At 61.0% G+C, this 12,765-nt stretch overlaps 2 protein-coding genes across 2 annotated transcripts; both read right to left on the bottom strand.

Moving 5' to 3' along the window:
* Positions 1–1,933: 1,933 nt before the first annotated feature.
* On the bottom strand, positions 1,934–4,522 carry TMED3 (transmembrane p24 trafficking protein 3). Its single transcript, XM_054387722.1, has 3 exons — positions 4,364–4,522; positions 3,473–3,721; positions 1,934–2,190 (listed from the first exon to the last, which is right to left on the bottom strand). Exons 1-3 carry the CDS (start codon positions 4,520–4,522, stop codon positions 1,954–1,956), a joined length of 645 nt encoding a protein of 214 aa, XP_054243697.1. The 3' UTR covers positions 1,934–1,953.
* Positions 4,523–6,660: 2,138 nt separating this feature from the next.
* Positions 6,661–8,157, bottom strand: ANKRD34C (ankyrin repeat domain 34C). The gene has a single exon (XM_054388205.1). It carries the CDS (start codon positions 8,155–8,157, stop codon positions 6,661–6,663), a length of 1,497 nt encoding a protein of 498 aa, XP_054244180.1.
* Between the last annotated feature and the right edge of the window lie 4,608 nt (positions 8,158–12,765).

The following is a 12,765-nucleotide window of genomic DNA, read 5'->3' as shown; positions in this document are numbered from 1 at the left end:
GCTGGGCACTGCCCTGTGCCCGCGGGGACACTCCGGAGCAAGAGAGGACTGGGAGCAGGCCAGCAAGGGTAGGATGGGTGAGCAAGTATGGGGGTCGCTGTCACTGTCCTCCAACACCACAAAGTGCTCCTGTGGATAGTGGGGCTGACACGGGTGCCCCCTGTCTCCTCTCTGCATCTTACAAGCCCAGCACAGAAATAAAGTGTCCCACAGCCACCTCCTCTTCTCCTGCTCCAGGTGTGAGCCGGGCTAGGGTCCCCAGAGCTGGCACTAAGGGGACAGGCTGGGTGGGAGCCCCGATCCTGGTCCTGGGTGCTCCTGCCCCCACTGAGGGGTGCTCCCAGGGTCCCCAGACACAAGGACATCCCATGCATTGGTCAGGGCAGGGTGCTGCCCTCCCTGCAGGGGCTGCTGGGGCTGTTTGTGCCCTGGAGGCAGGGGCACAGGACTGGTCCCCACTGGCAGCACTGAGCTGGCAGCAGCCCCACGGTGCCAGCAGCAGCCTTGGGCCCACCACTGGCACCATTCCAACCAGGAGCTCCCAACTTCTGCTGAAGGTCGTTGCGAGGCACATGGGCCTTGGCTGCACCTGGCTGTGTGGCAACTGCACCAAGGCCAGCACTGCTGCAAGAGTTGGCATGGCTGGCAGAGGCTGTGGGAGGTGGGGAGGGGGTTGCACTCATGGGCATCAAGCAAGGCTGTGAGTGCCTGGGCCCCCCGCTCCCACCCTGCGCCACTGAACAGCAGGTCTGAGCCATGCGTGGGCACCAGGAGTGAGGGGGAATGGCCCTGGCATCCTCCCAGCCTGGGAAAAGGGTTATGAGCAGAGCTGGGGTTTGCCAGTTCCAGGACTGAAGCATGAGGCTGACTCCAGATGGCATCTGCCCCGGGGTCCCTGCTTTGTTGTGCTGGGTTGCTGGGCTCTCTTTCCCTGCTTGGTGCCTGCTGCCAGGCAGGACCCACACTCGGGAATTTGCTCATAGCCCAGGGAAGCCCTCGCTGCCAGCACAGTCCTGTGCATGGGCTGGGCACATCAGCAGGGGCATGGACAGGAGAACTGCGTCCACTGCCAGGGTCTCCCTGGCTTTGGAGTTCCAGGAGCTCATTCATCTGGTGCATGGCACAGCAGTGGGCAGAGCTGTGGTAATTGCCTACGCCAAAATGTCTCCTCTTGGTCTGCTGAGGGCCAGGGGGGAGACAGGCATGACTCTGGTGGCTGTAAGTGCCCAATGAAGCAGAGCCATACTGGGCTGCTCACCCTGGGCATGGTGCTCAATAATGGTAGTGCCAACCATGGTCACAGGGGTTTATTACCTAGTGGCAAAGTGAAATGCTCAAGGGCTGACAGCAGTGGTTGGCTACCCTAGGGCTCTCACACAGGGTGGTCTCCCCGGGGTTGCCAGGGGAAGTCTGTGTTTTGTGCAGCTCCAGAGAATGGGGTGGCAGTCCCAGGGGTGCTGCTGTTGGGGTGGGGGTGGAGCTTCCCTGGCACAAGTCAGGGTAGAGCTGTGCCTGCTCCTGCTGTCTATTGGGCACAGCCTCAGCCCCAGGCAAGGACTCATGTAGGAAAATACCCCCTGTACATGTTGGGTGAGGGGGTCAGGGTGTTGATTCCAACCCCATTGAGGTGTTGGGCAAGGGGTTATGATGCTGATGCCAAATCCCAGTGCCCACCCACTTCCCCAGAGGTGCTGGTGAGAGGGGCTGGACCACCGAGGCAAGGGGATTGGGCTCAGAGCAGGCGAAGGTGAAGTGGGAGGTGGTGTCAGGGTGATTGATGAGGGATGCCCCTGGGAGGTGACCATTTCCCACCTGGCTCAGCAGTGTGACATCACCCCCTGCTCCCCCCTGGCCACCTCCCCAGGGAAGCACCTTGTGATGAACAGGAACAAAGCAGGACCCAGGAGAACACTGCCCACCCGCTCCCCGCTGCAGTCCGGGCACCGAGCTGCTCTAGGTGCCAGCCCTACTGCTGCCAGGTCTCTTCTCTGTGAAGAAGCTCTTGAGCAGCACCACTTGCCCGATGCTGACCACGAAGAGGATGAAGGTTTCCCCCACAGACCAGTAGGAGACGCGGCTGTTGAGGTCTTCAGCGCGGCTCCGGTCCTGCGCCTCCCGCAGCCGGTAGTGGGTCTGGGAGTCGATCACCGCGTTCAGAGCCTCGTGGATGGTGACACAGGCAGACTCCATCTGGGGACACAAGGACACTCCATAGCTCCTGGCACAGCACGGCAAGGGGGCTGAGGACTGTGCTGCAGCACCCAAGTGGGACAGCAGTGGCTTGTGATGCCAGGACTCTGCCAGCCCTGAGCTAAGAGAGGTTGTGCTCAAAGGGGCAGCGCTGGAGAGCACCTGGTGGGGCACAACTGAGATCTCATCAATGCTCTGGGGGCAAGGGCAACGTCTGGGTGCCATCCCTGCAGGTTCATGCCACGGGGTGGAAAAGTCTGCCTGCAGTAAGAGTCATAGAATCACAGAACGGTTTGGGTTGGGAGAGACCTTTCAGATCATGGAGTCCAACCATTAACCGAGCACTGCCAGGTCACAACCAAACCATGTCTCTTAGCACCACGTCTCCAGGGCTTTGAAACCCCTCCAGGATGGGGACTCCATCACTGCTCTGGGTGCCCTAGGACAGGCCTTGATAACCCTCAAGGAGAAGAAATTGTTCCTCATGTGCAAACTAAATCTCCCCTGACACAACATATGGCTATTTCCTCTTGTCCTGTTGCTTATTTCCTGAGAGAAGAGACTGACCTCAACCTGGCTGCAGCCTTCTTTCAGGGAATTGTAGAGAGAAGAGGAGGATGAGGGTAGACCTCATTGCTCTTTACAACTACTTGAAAGGACATTGTAGAGGGGCTGGTGCTGGTCTCTTCTCACAAGTGATTAGTGATAGAACAAGAGGGAATGGCCTCAAGCTGTAACAGGGTAGGTTTAGACTGGACATTAGGAAAAACATTTTTCCCAGCAAGAGTGGACAGGCACTGGAATGTGCTGCCCAGGGAGGTGGTTGAGTCCCCAAGCTTGGATGTGTTTAAAGGTGGTTTGGATGTGGTGCTTGGGGATGAACCTTGTAGAGTAGGGTTGTGGGTTGGACTTGGTGATCCTGAGGGTCTTTTCCAACCTAAATGTTTCTGTGATTCTGTGAAATGAGTCTCCTTTTCTCCAGTCTCAGCAACCCCAGGTCCCTCAGCTGCTCCTCACCAGATCTGTCTTCTCCAGCTTTTGTTGCCCCTCTCTGGACCCGCTCCAGACCCTCATGGTGGGAGGTTCAGACCAAAGCATCATCCCCATCCCTCCCTGCCTGTGCTGCTGGAGGCGGATGTGGCCAGCCTGTGGCACGGGCCGTTGGTACTTCTGCCTTTGGTGGAGGGGAAGGGGAAGGAGCCCCAACCGCCGACCCGTGAGGCTGTTTGGCGGTGAGCTGCGAGAGGCCCTTCTGGCCGTGGCAGCAGGCGGTGGCACCCACCTGTGTGAGGGCAGTGACGCGGTTGCTCATGGCGGGCAGGATGGGCGGCTCCTCGCCCACCTGGAAGTCAAAGTAGATGGTTTTGTGCGAGAAGGTGGAGAACTCGTTGCTGAAGCAGAAGGTGTAGACGCCCTCCAGCTCGGCGCGGTGCGGGAAGCTGTCGTACTGCTTCTTGGCCTCTTTGTAGAGGGTCCTGCCATTAGGGTCCTCCACCGAGCAGTCCACGTCGTAGTGTCCCCCGGTGATCACCTGTGCCAGGATGTGCAGCTGGCACCTGCTGGCACCATGCAGAGAGAGCCTCCTGCCTTGAAGGGAGCGGCTCTGCCCAGCCCCGTGCCTGTGTGCACAGCCATGTCCTCGGCCAGCAGGCACCGTGCCTATGGCTGCCCGCCATGGGACAGGGGCCCATGCTGGGGGAAGGTGTGCCCCGTAATGCCAGCACTGCAGGTGGGGTACCCACAGCTCAGGGGGGAGTGTCTGAACAGGTGGATCACCCTGATGGCCTCGGTCAGGGCATCCTGTGGCCACTGTGGGCACAACTCAGTACTGGCTTCATGGTGGGCACAGGGCTAGGGGCTCTGAGTGCCTGCCAGTGAGGCATGGAGTGGGGCTAGGGGTGTATAGGAGAGGTGCAGCTGCTGCCCTGCCTGTGGGGCAGGCAGGGGGCACAGGCAAGGCATAACTGAATAGAGGCAGAGGAGTACAGGGCTGGGGATATGGGCAGAGGGTGATGGGCACAAGCAGGATTAGAGGAGCAGGCAGGGGCACGGGCAAGGGGGGGACAGGCGTGGAAATAGGGGCACAGTTAGGGGAAGGGTCATGGAAACGGCAGAGGCACGGGTAGAGTGGCACAGGTAGGGCTGCGGGCAGGGGCTGCGGGCAGGGCAGTACCTGGTAATCCAGCGTGAACTTGGTGCCGCGCTCCAGCTGCTGGTGGAAACACTGCCTGGCATTGTCGGGCAGCTCGAAGGTCAGCTCGGTGCCACCGGCCCGCAGCGCCCACAGCAGCACGGCGAGAGCCCGCACCCCGGCCCCCATCCCGCTCCGCATCCCGGCCCCGCCCCGCTCCCGCCCCGCCTGACGTGGCGACCGCCACCGGCACCGGCACTGGCAGCACTTCCGCCAGGGGCGGCCCCGGGCTCGGCAAGGCTGTGAGAATCTGCGGAGCCGGGCACCCTCGGGTATCCAGTCCAGACTCCCCTGGACACCTTTTCAAACACCCAGCCCAGACGCCCTGGGCTTCCCTTTGGCATCCCCGCAAACATCCCACCCGCCTCCCACCGGACTTCCATCCCCAAACACCCACCCTCTGGGCATCGCCCCAAACACACAGCTTTGACCCTCTGGGCCCCCCTGTGCACCCCTCGGACACCCACCTCAGGGATCCTGGGCATGCCCAAGCGCCCCTGGGCACCCCTGGGTCACCTTCGAGCACTCATGCTGGACCCCTCCCGAGCATCCACCCTGGGCACCCTCAAGCACTCAGCTCGGACCTCCCCAGGCACCCACTGCAGGCACCCCTGGCATGCTCTGGGCACCCCCTGGAATCCCTCCTGGGTTCAGGCCAGGACGGGCTCTGCACTGATGTAAAGCAGCCTATGGTGCGTGTGGTGGCACCTCCAGTACCTGCTCACACCCACGGTCGTGTCCTTAAATGCCTTAAAAAGGCATTAATGCCCCCTGGTGCCCTCTGGCCCATGAGATGCCAGAATTGCCCCCCGCCCTCCCCCTCCTGCTGGCCAAACCTGTCTCAGAAAAAGGCAACCCCCAAATCTAGGTAAGTTTAGGAAGGAAGGAAGAAATGAAGAACAGGACAGAAATTTCCACACTCGGAAATGTGAGAGAAACGTCATCATTGTGGGAAAACAGCCCCAAAATTCAACCCGGGAGCCCTCTAGGAGATGTTCTCAGGATGGGTGATCCTTGATGCTCCAGAAGTGTGACCCCACCTTTGCTCTAAGCAGCAGCTGCCCCTCACAAAGCACTTCCAGAGAGCACCCCATGGGTGGCAGAACGTGGAGCTGCTTCCCATGGAAATGTCCCCAACAGCCTGGGGACAGGTGGGTGGTGCCCAAGTAAGGAGCTGGAAGGATGGATGGACAGATGGATGGACTGACAGATGGATGTGTGTTGGGCTGGCTGCAGCCAGGGGAGTGTCCAGTGCTGGCCCCACAAGGTGAGGGTGTTGCAGTGCCATGGGTGCTGTGGGTGCTGAGGATGCCATGGATGCCATTGTTGGTGTAGGTACTGTGGGTGCTGCAGGTGCCAAGGGTGCTGCAAGTGCCATGGGTGCCATGGGTGCTGCAGGTACTGCAGGTGCTGTGGGTACCATGGGTGCTGTGGGTACCATGGATGCTGTGGGCTCCATGGGTGCTGCAGGGTTGGATGCTGAGTCCGAATCTTTCTCCAGCAGGGGCAAGCCCCTGACACTCCCTATGTGCCACCCTTGGCACTTTACACCCTGGCAGAAGCTGCCTGCACAGAACGGCTGGGAGTGCTCTGTGCCCAGGCGTTGCTCAGTGTGGTGGGAGATGCCTCTGAACCTTGGAGCTTTGGAGACGAGACAAACCCACTCCTGGTCTGGTCCTGGAGGGCTGTGGCAGGAAGGGGTCGGCTCAGCCCTTGGAGCTCCAGAGGTCCTGGAGACCTCCGAGGTGAGGAGTTGTCTCCTCCTGCAGTGAAGGGATCAGTGCCTCCGACTGCCAGAGAGGGGCATTGGAGTCACAGAATCATGGCATTTGGTGTGAAGGGACCTTTAAAGGCCATCTAGTCCAAGCCTCTGCAGTGAGCAGGGACATCAAAGCCAGCAGGCTCCTTTCCTTCCTGGTAGGCACTTGAGGAACACCCCAGCCCCACGGTTCCAGGGTAGGTCCTGGCTCCAGACGAGCAGGAGCAAGGGCCAAAGAACAAGTGCCCTTCAGGCAGGAGCCTGAGCTCAGATGGGCTGGGGTGGACCTCTCAGCTCATCACTCCCGGGGAAGGTCTCCAGCGGGTGAAAGCAGCAGAGAGACTTCAGCTGGGTGCTCGGGCTCTGCTTACGGCTCCGTGCCCGCAAGACCCTCCTGCCGCAGCCCCTAGGCACAGGTCTGACTCCCGCGGCTGCTGGCACTTCCCCGGTACTGGGTGACGTGTGGGAACCGTCACGTTTCTGTGAGGACAGCTGCTTTGGGAAGCCAGCGGTGGCACAGCTACTGGGCTACGATCTCCTCGAAGTCAGAGAGCTGGCGCATCTGCTCCGCCTGCATTGAGTGTCTCCGGAGCAGCTTCCGACGCGCTCGCAGCTCGCCGGGAGCCACCGGCTGCAGGGACTTGATGCCAGCAGCGAGCGGGGAGGAGGCTTTGGTGTTGGAGCCGATGTCGGGGATGGGGGGGCTGGGGTTGATGTTCAGAGGTGGCAAATAGCCTGGCCTGGTGTGGGAGATGTGGTCTAGCAGCAGGGTGCCGGACCCCCTCCTCTCCAGCAAGCCGGGCGGTCGGCGCCGGACGGTGCCGGGGGATGTGTTTGTGACACCATCCAGGGACTCCCATGAACCATCCAGCAAAGCCAGGTGGGACCCGCTGAGCTTCCTACGGCCCGATGGCACCTTTCCTGCCTCGGGAACACCAGAGAGCTGGGGGTCGCAGTGCTCAGCACCCAACCTGCAGCGGTGCAGGGCGTCCAGAGCCACGGAGCCAACGTTCTCCAGCTCTTCGGGGACCGTGCTCCGGCGGGGGAGGCGCTGCTGGATGGCCTGGCTCTTCTCGTAGGCTGCTTTCCTCGCCGGTGTCCTCAGCGCCTGCTCATCTACTGGTGGGAAGAGTGAGGGATCCTTGCTGCCCCGGGCAAGGGGAGCCTTCTTGGAGAGTGAGAGATCACTGATGCCCATGATGACCTCGTCGTCCATACAGCCCCGAGTGTTGTCAAGGACAGAGGGTGCCACCAGACCCCAGGGCTCGGAGCGCAGCCGCTTCAGCTGGGGCAGGCGGGCTCTCCTGGGCACCCCAGCCCTCTGGCCTGGAGATGGGGGGTCATCAGTGCCTCCAGCACAGGGCACGTCCCTGGAGTGTGACGGATGTGGGGTGAAGATGCTGCTCTCCTCAGCTGGGGAAAGTGCTGAGATGGGAGCTTTCAAGTGGGTGCTGAAGGGTGCTGGGCACTCCTTTTCGGGGTCCCTCTCTTTGAACTCCAATGAGGGGGGAACGTTCAGGTACTGTTTGGTGGTCTTGGTACCTGAGGCCGATTTGTCCATGGTGATAATGATCACCTCCTTCCCTTTGGCTTTGCAGGCGTTCAGGAGGTGCTGCAGCACGTCCTTGTCGTCGGCGTTGATGGCATGGACCAGAGCAGATGCTCCTGAGTGGTCCTCCAGGCTGGGGTCTGCCCCATTGTCCAGCAGCAGGGACACCACGTCCCCTCCCGCACCACGAATGCAGGCATGCATGAGGGCTGTCTTCCCAGACTTGTCCTGGATGTTGGGGTCTGCTCTGTTGTCCAGCAGGTACTTCACCATCTTGGCCTTGTTAATGCTCTGCTGGTCGACGTGCTTGGTGATGCAGGCCACCATCAGGGCGGTCTCCCCTTTCTCGTTGCTCTCGTTGATGTAAGCCCCGCCCTCCAGCAGCAGCCGGGTCAGCCGCAGCCGGCCGAGCCACACGGCCTTCAGCAGGGAGTTCCCCCCCATCTCCAGCTCCGTCACCTCCTCCATGCTACCCACTGCTATTCACTGCTGGGCAAAGCCAGTGCTGGACAGAAGCTGTGGAAGGAAGCATGGAGAAAAGGTGAGGTTTGCTCCTCAGCCCTGGCTCTTACCCCGCCTGGCCCTCCCTGGGGGTGGCATGCTCACAGAATCCCCAAATCCCAGCATGGGGAGAGTTGAAAGGGCCCAGTCCAACCTCCCTGCTAAAGCAGGGTCACCCACAGCAGCTTGCCTAGGATCACGATGACCAGGTAGGTTTGGAATCTCTCCAGAGGAGGAGACTCCTCAAACTCTGGGTAGCCTGCTTCAGGGCTCCAGCGCTCTCATCCTCACACCTGAGACTTCCAACCAGCCACCCACTCTCCCTCTGCCCCGGGTGGGGGCTCTATTCAAACAGTGGCCTAGCGTCTCACTCCTGGTTTGGGTTGTGAAGGTGCCTGAGGCTCCATCCAACCTTGTCCAACCAGACTTGTTCATGGGACTTCCCTCAGTGACCTGGGAGTGGACTTGCCACCATGTCTTGTCCTGAAGACTGCTGTTGATGGGACCTTGTCCCTGCTCTGCTGATGAGGTCTTGTCGCCTGCTGGTGTCTGGTCACCCTCAGTTTACAGCATGTCTCCCCTTGTAGAGCAGTTCTGCTCTTGCTGCTCCCTGGTGACACATCTCAAGGTTCACCTTCCCTTTGCTCTCTCTCCTCCAGCTCTGTGTGCCCAGCAGCCACGCTGACATTTGCCTGGAGGTGGTGGATGTCCCTGAGAGCCAGAGAAATCAGCGTGGTCCTGATTCTGAAATGGTTTCCACTGAAGGGATGGTGACGTTTCTGTGGTGCTGGGCATCTGTTGGTTCCTGGGCATGCCTCTGAGCTGCCATTTCTACCAGGTGTGTGGAGCCCACTGAGTCCCAGAGCTGCAGGGGTCTGGTGGTCCTCAGAGACATGGACACTGGGGCTGTGATGCAGAGCATGCTGGAGCCAGCCTGAGCATCTACCATGGCTTCATGGGCTTCGTGTCCTCGCTGCTGAAGGACATGTGAGGTGCTGGGAGCCACGCTGCCTGAAGACCTTCATTGCCTCACGGAGGAGCAGCTTCCACTCATGGCAGCTTCTGCAGCAGGACCATCCCTGAAGGATCAACAGGCATCATCTGTGCTGGTGGGTGCTGCCCTGGCACGGGCTGGCAAGGACTGGCTGTGGGCAATTCAGCCAGGTAGGTCTCCATGGTCATAGCACACCCACTGTGCCCGTGTCCCTGAGGACCACCTGTCCCTGCATCTTTGAGACCTGGTGAGCTCTGTGCAACCAGCAGAGGTGGCAGCTCAGAGCTGTGCCCAGGTGCCAGCAGGTGCTGGTGCTGAGCACCATGGAAACACCACCCAGGCACATAGCCAGCCCTTGGGCCGGCGTGCCCAGTGCCCTTGCCACCCTCCCCTCCCTGCTGCTCTCTGCCACCTTCTGCCCCCTAGCTGTGCCCAGCCCTTCCCTGGAGATGCCATGGGCATGGGGTCTGCCTGACCCCCCACTCTGCTCCAGAGTTCCTGCCAACCTCGGACTCTCCCAGAGAACCCACGGCCTGTGGCTGCCGTGCCCGGGGCATCCCACAGCTCCGGCACCTGCTGTGGTTGTTGGCACTGCGGGGGTCGCCCCCTCTCCCCGGGGCTGTACCTCTGAGCTGCCCGCGGACCCCTCCCCTCGGGGTCTCCTCCGACTCATTCCAAAGTTGCCCCCCCGAGGGCTGTCACCTCTAGCTACCCGGTGCCACCGAAGGGTCCTAGCCCAGGGCAGCTTCCTCGCTTGCCGGTGCCCGCCGGGGATCCGATATCCGCAGGGCTGCCGAGACACCGCGGGGGAGGAAGTAATGGGAACTCCCGGGGCACAGGACCCTCACTTCCCTCCCTCCGGCCCCTGCCCACAGTGACACCGTGCTGGGCACCTGTGTCCGGTGCCCGGTGCCACCAGAGGTTCCCAGCCCGGGGCAGTCTCGTCCCTTCCCTCTGCTCGCCGGGCTCCGGTGCCCGCGGGGCTGCCGAGACACCGGGAGGAGTAACGAAGACTCCCGGGGTAGGAGACCCTGCGCCTCCCCAACGTCCTCTGCCTCTGTGTCTGTTACCTGCTGCCTGGTGCCGGTGCCCGGTGCTGGTATCGGTGCCCAGTTCCTGCTGCCCGGTGGTGGTATGGGGGCTACCCTGGTGCCCCCGCCCTCATCATCCCTTATGTGCGGTCCGGGGGGCTGCGTCACCTGCCGTGCTGCCCGCTGCTGCCCGCTCCTGCCCGTGGCTGCCCGCTGCTGCGTCCGCCCCCGGGTGCGTGCGGGGAGCGGTGGGGCGGGGGTGTCGGTGTGCGGGGGGTGCGGGTCTGAGTCCCTGCCCGCTGCGGAGGCGTGCAGGAGGATCCGCGGAGGGGGAAGGGGGGCAGGTCGGGAATGGAGGTCCCTGGGGGTGAGTCTGTTCCAGGGCTCCAGCACCCTCACAAAAAAGTTTTTCCTCATCTCCAGATTTAACCTTCTGGGTTCCAGTTTGTGCCCATCGATACTTGCCCTGTCAGTGGGCACCACCGAAAAGAGTCTGGCCCTATCCTGTGCGCCCCCCCCCCTCCCCCCCCCCTGCCCCTTATCTCTTGATCAGGATTGAGAAGATCCTCAAGATGCAAATCCCAGTGCGGTCTGAGACCTACCAAACCCGATCAGAGGGGAGAGAGAGGGTAACAGGGATGGGTGGACCTGGGGACAGCTGCCCTTGACTTGTTTGCTGGGTGTAATCCAGAGCAAGGTGCCCACGGGTGCTGGCTTCTTCCCGTGCTTGGGACAGGCTCTCACCAGTACTGCCAACACCAGCCCTGCACCTTGGGCAGCTTCTGCTGCTGGCCAGGCTGGTGGGCAAAGGGCTCTCCAGTTAGCCTGAAGAGCTGGGTCCTCCCAGGAGGGGAAGAGGGACAGGAACAGCACTTGCCTGCTGCAGGAAGATCTGTCCCAGCTTTGTCCTGGCTGTGCAGAGCCAATGTGTCCACCTACCTTCATCCTCCTCATCTTCTTCACTGGCATCTGTACCATCCCTGAGGATGCCATGGCAACAGGGATGGCTGTGGGAGGAGAAGCTGCAGCTCCAGGCCCTGGGTTTGATCCTGAGCACTGCAGCAATGCCCAGATGGTGTCCAGACCCAGCCAGTCTGGGGCAAGATTGGGATGGAGGTAGTTTGTGGGTGCCATTCTGTGTGTGCTCTAGGCCCTGGCAGGCTGTGGAGGGTTGGGCACAGACCTAGAGGTGTTGCCAGCATGTGTGGGGCAGCAGCATGGGGGATACCAGTACCTACAATGTGGTAGAGGGGATCCTTCTCCCCGCTGGTGCCCTCCTCCTGGGCAGGAAGAGGTGGAGGGGACACAGCTGTGACCCCAAAGAGCATGGCAGGGCTCTGTTGGCACAGTCCAGCCCCATCTCCTGCAGCTCCCACCAGATCACCACAGCTTGCTGAGGTTATGATCAGAGTCTAGTGCAGCCCAGAGGAGGAGGCATCTGCATCCATCTACTTACTGGGACCATAATGGGCCAGTCTGGTTCGTGTGTGGTGCAGCTGGGATCCACAGGGATGTTCAAGCAGGGGCTGTGGTGCTCCTTCAGGAGGCTGAGGGACACGGTGACAAGGGACAGTCATAGCTCTGAGTGCTGCCCAAGTCCCAGGAGGTGCTGCAGCAACTCAGCCCTTGGTCCACCTCCTGCAGGAGGGGCTTCTACCTGGGAGCCCTTGGCAGAGACACAGGTGGGATGTGGGCACAGCCCCAGCTCAACGGGCACTGCCTCCCCAGGCCTCATAGTGCTGGCACTGGTTCTGTTCTGGGTGCTGTGCAGCACAGCTGGTGCCCATCCCTCACCCACAGAGGCTGGGCACAGCTTCTCCTTCTGGCTCAGCCAATGGCCCGAGGGCACAAGCACTCATCAGGCAGGAGCTTCTGGAGGTGACCATCAGATCTGCTGCCAGTGCTGCTGCCCTGTGTTCGGCTGGGACATGGCCTGTGGCTACTGACCCACAGCATGGCACATGGTGGTCCCCATGCCCAGTGAGGTGACCCTGAGGGTGTCAGGAACCCAAACCAGACTGTGCTTCATCCCTGTGGTGGGTTGTCTCCAGGTCTAGGAGAATGCTGTGGGTGTGTGTTACTGTCACGGGACAGATGCCCTGTGGTGGTGGTGACAGTGCAGAGCTGGGCACAGCCTGGCAGTGAGGATGATTCCTGATGTCCTGCTCTCTCAGCTCCTTCTCTGCAAACTCACACCTTTCCTGACATCCTTGGACAAACTCAACATTTCCTTTCTTGCCTTTCAAAGCAGCCTAGGTCTAAGCCTCTCCTCCATCTCACTCCAAGAAGGACACTGAGGGGCTGGAGCAGGTCCATAAAAAGACATGGAAGCTGGTGAAGGATCTGGTGAGGAACTACTGAGGGACCTGGGCTTGCTCAGCATGGAGAAAATGAGGCTGAGGGGAGACCTTCTGGCTCTCTATGACTGCCTGAAAAGAGGCTGGAGCTAGGTGGGAGTTGGTCTCTTCTCCCAAGGAATGAGGGACAAGATAAGAGGAAACGCCCTCAAGTCGTGCCAGGAGAGCTTTAGGTTGGACATGAAGAACAATT

Source organism: Indicator indicator, chromosome 16 (assembly GCF_027791375.1).
Source record: "Indicator indicator isolate 239-I01 chromosome 16, UM_Iind_1.1, whole genome shotgun sequence".
NCBI lineage: Eukaryota > Metazoa > Chordata > Aves > Piciformes > Indicatoridae > Indicator > Indicator indicator.
Note: the sequence above shows the minus strand (reverse complement) of the source record. Positions and strands in the feature narration are given on the sequence as shown.

Coding starts and splice junctions, on each gene's coding strand:
- TMED3 (XM_054387722.1), bottom strand. CDS start 4,522: ATGCGGAGCGGGATGGGGGCCGGGGTGCGGGCTCTCGCCGTGCTGCTG. Junction 3,722..4,363: donor AGTTCACGCTGGATTACCAG/GTACTGCCCTGC, acceptor ATCCTGGCACAG/GTGATCACCGGGGGACACTA. Junction 2,191..3,472: donor GCGTCACTGCCCTCACACAG/GTGGGTGCCACC, acceptor TTGTGTCCCCAG/ATGGAGTCTGCCTGTGTCAC.
- ANKRD34C (XM_054388205.1), bottom strand. CDS start 8,157: ATGGAGGAGGTGACGGAGCTGGAGATGGGGGGGAACTCCCTGCTGAAG.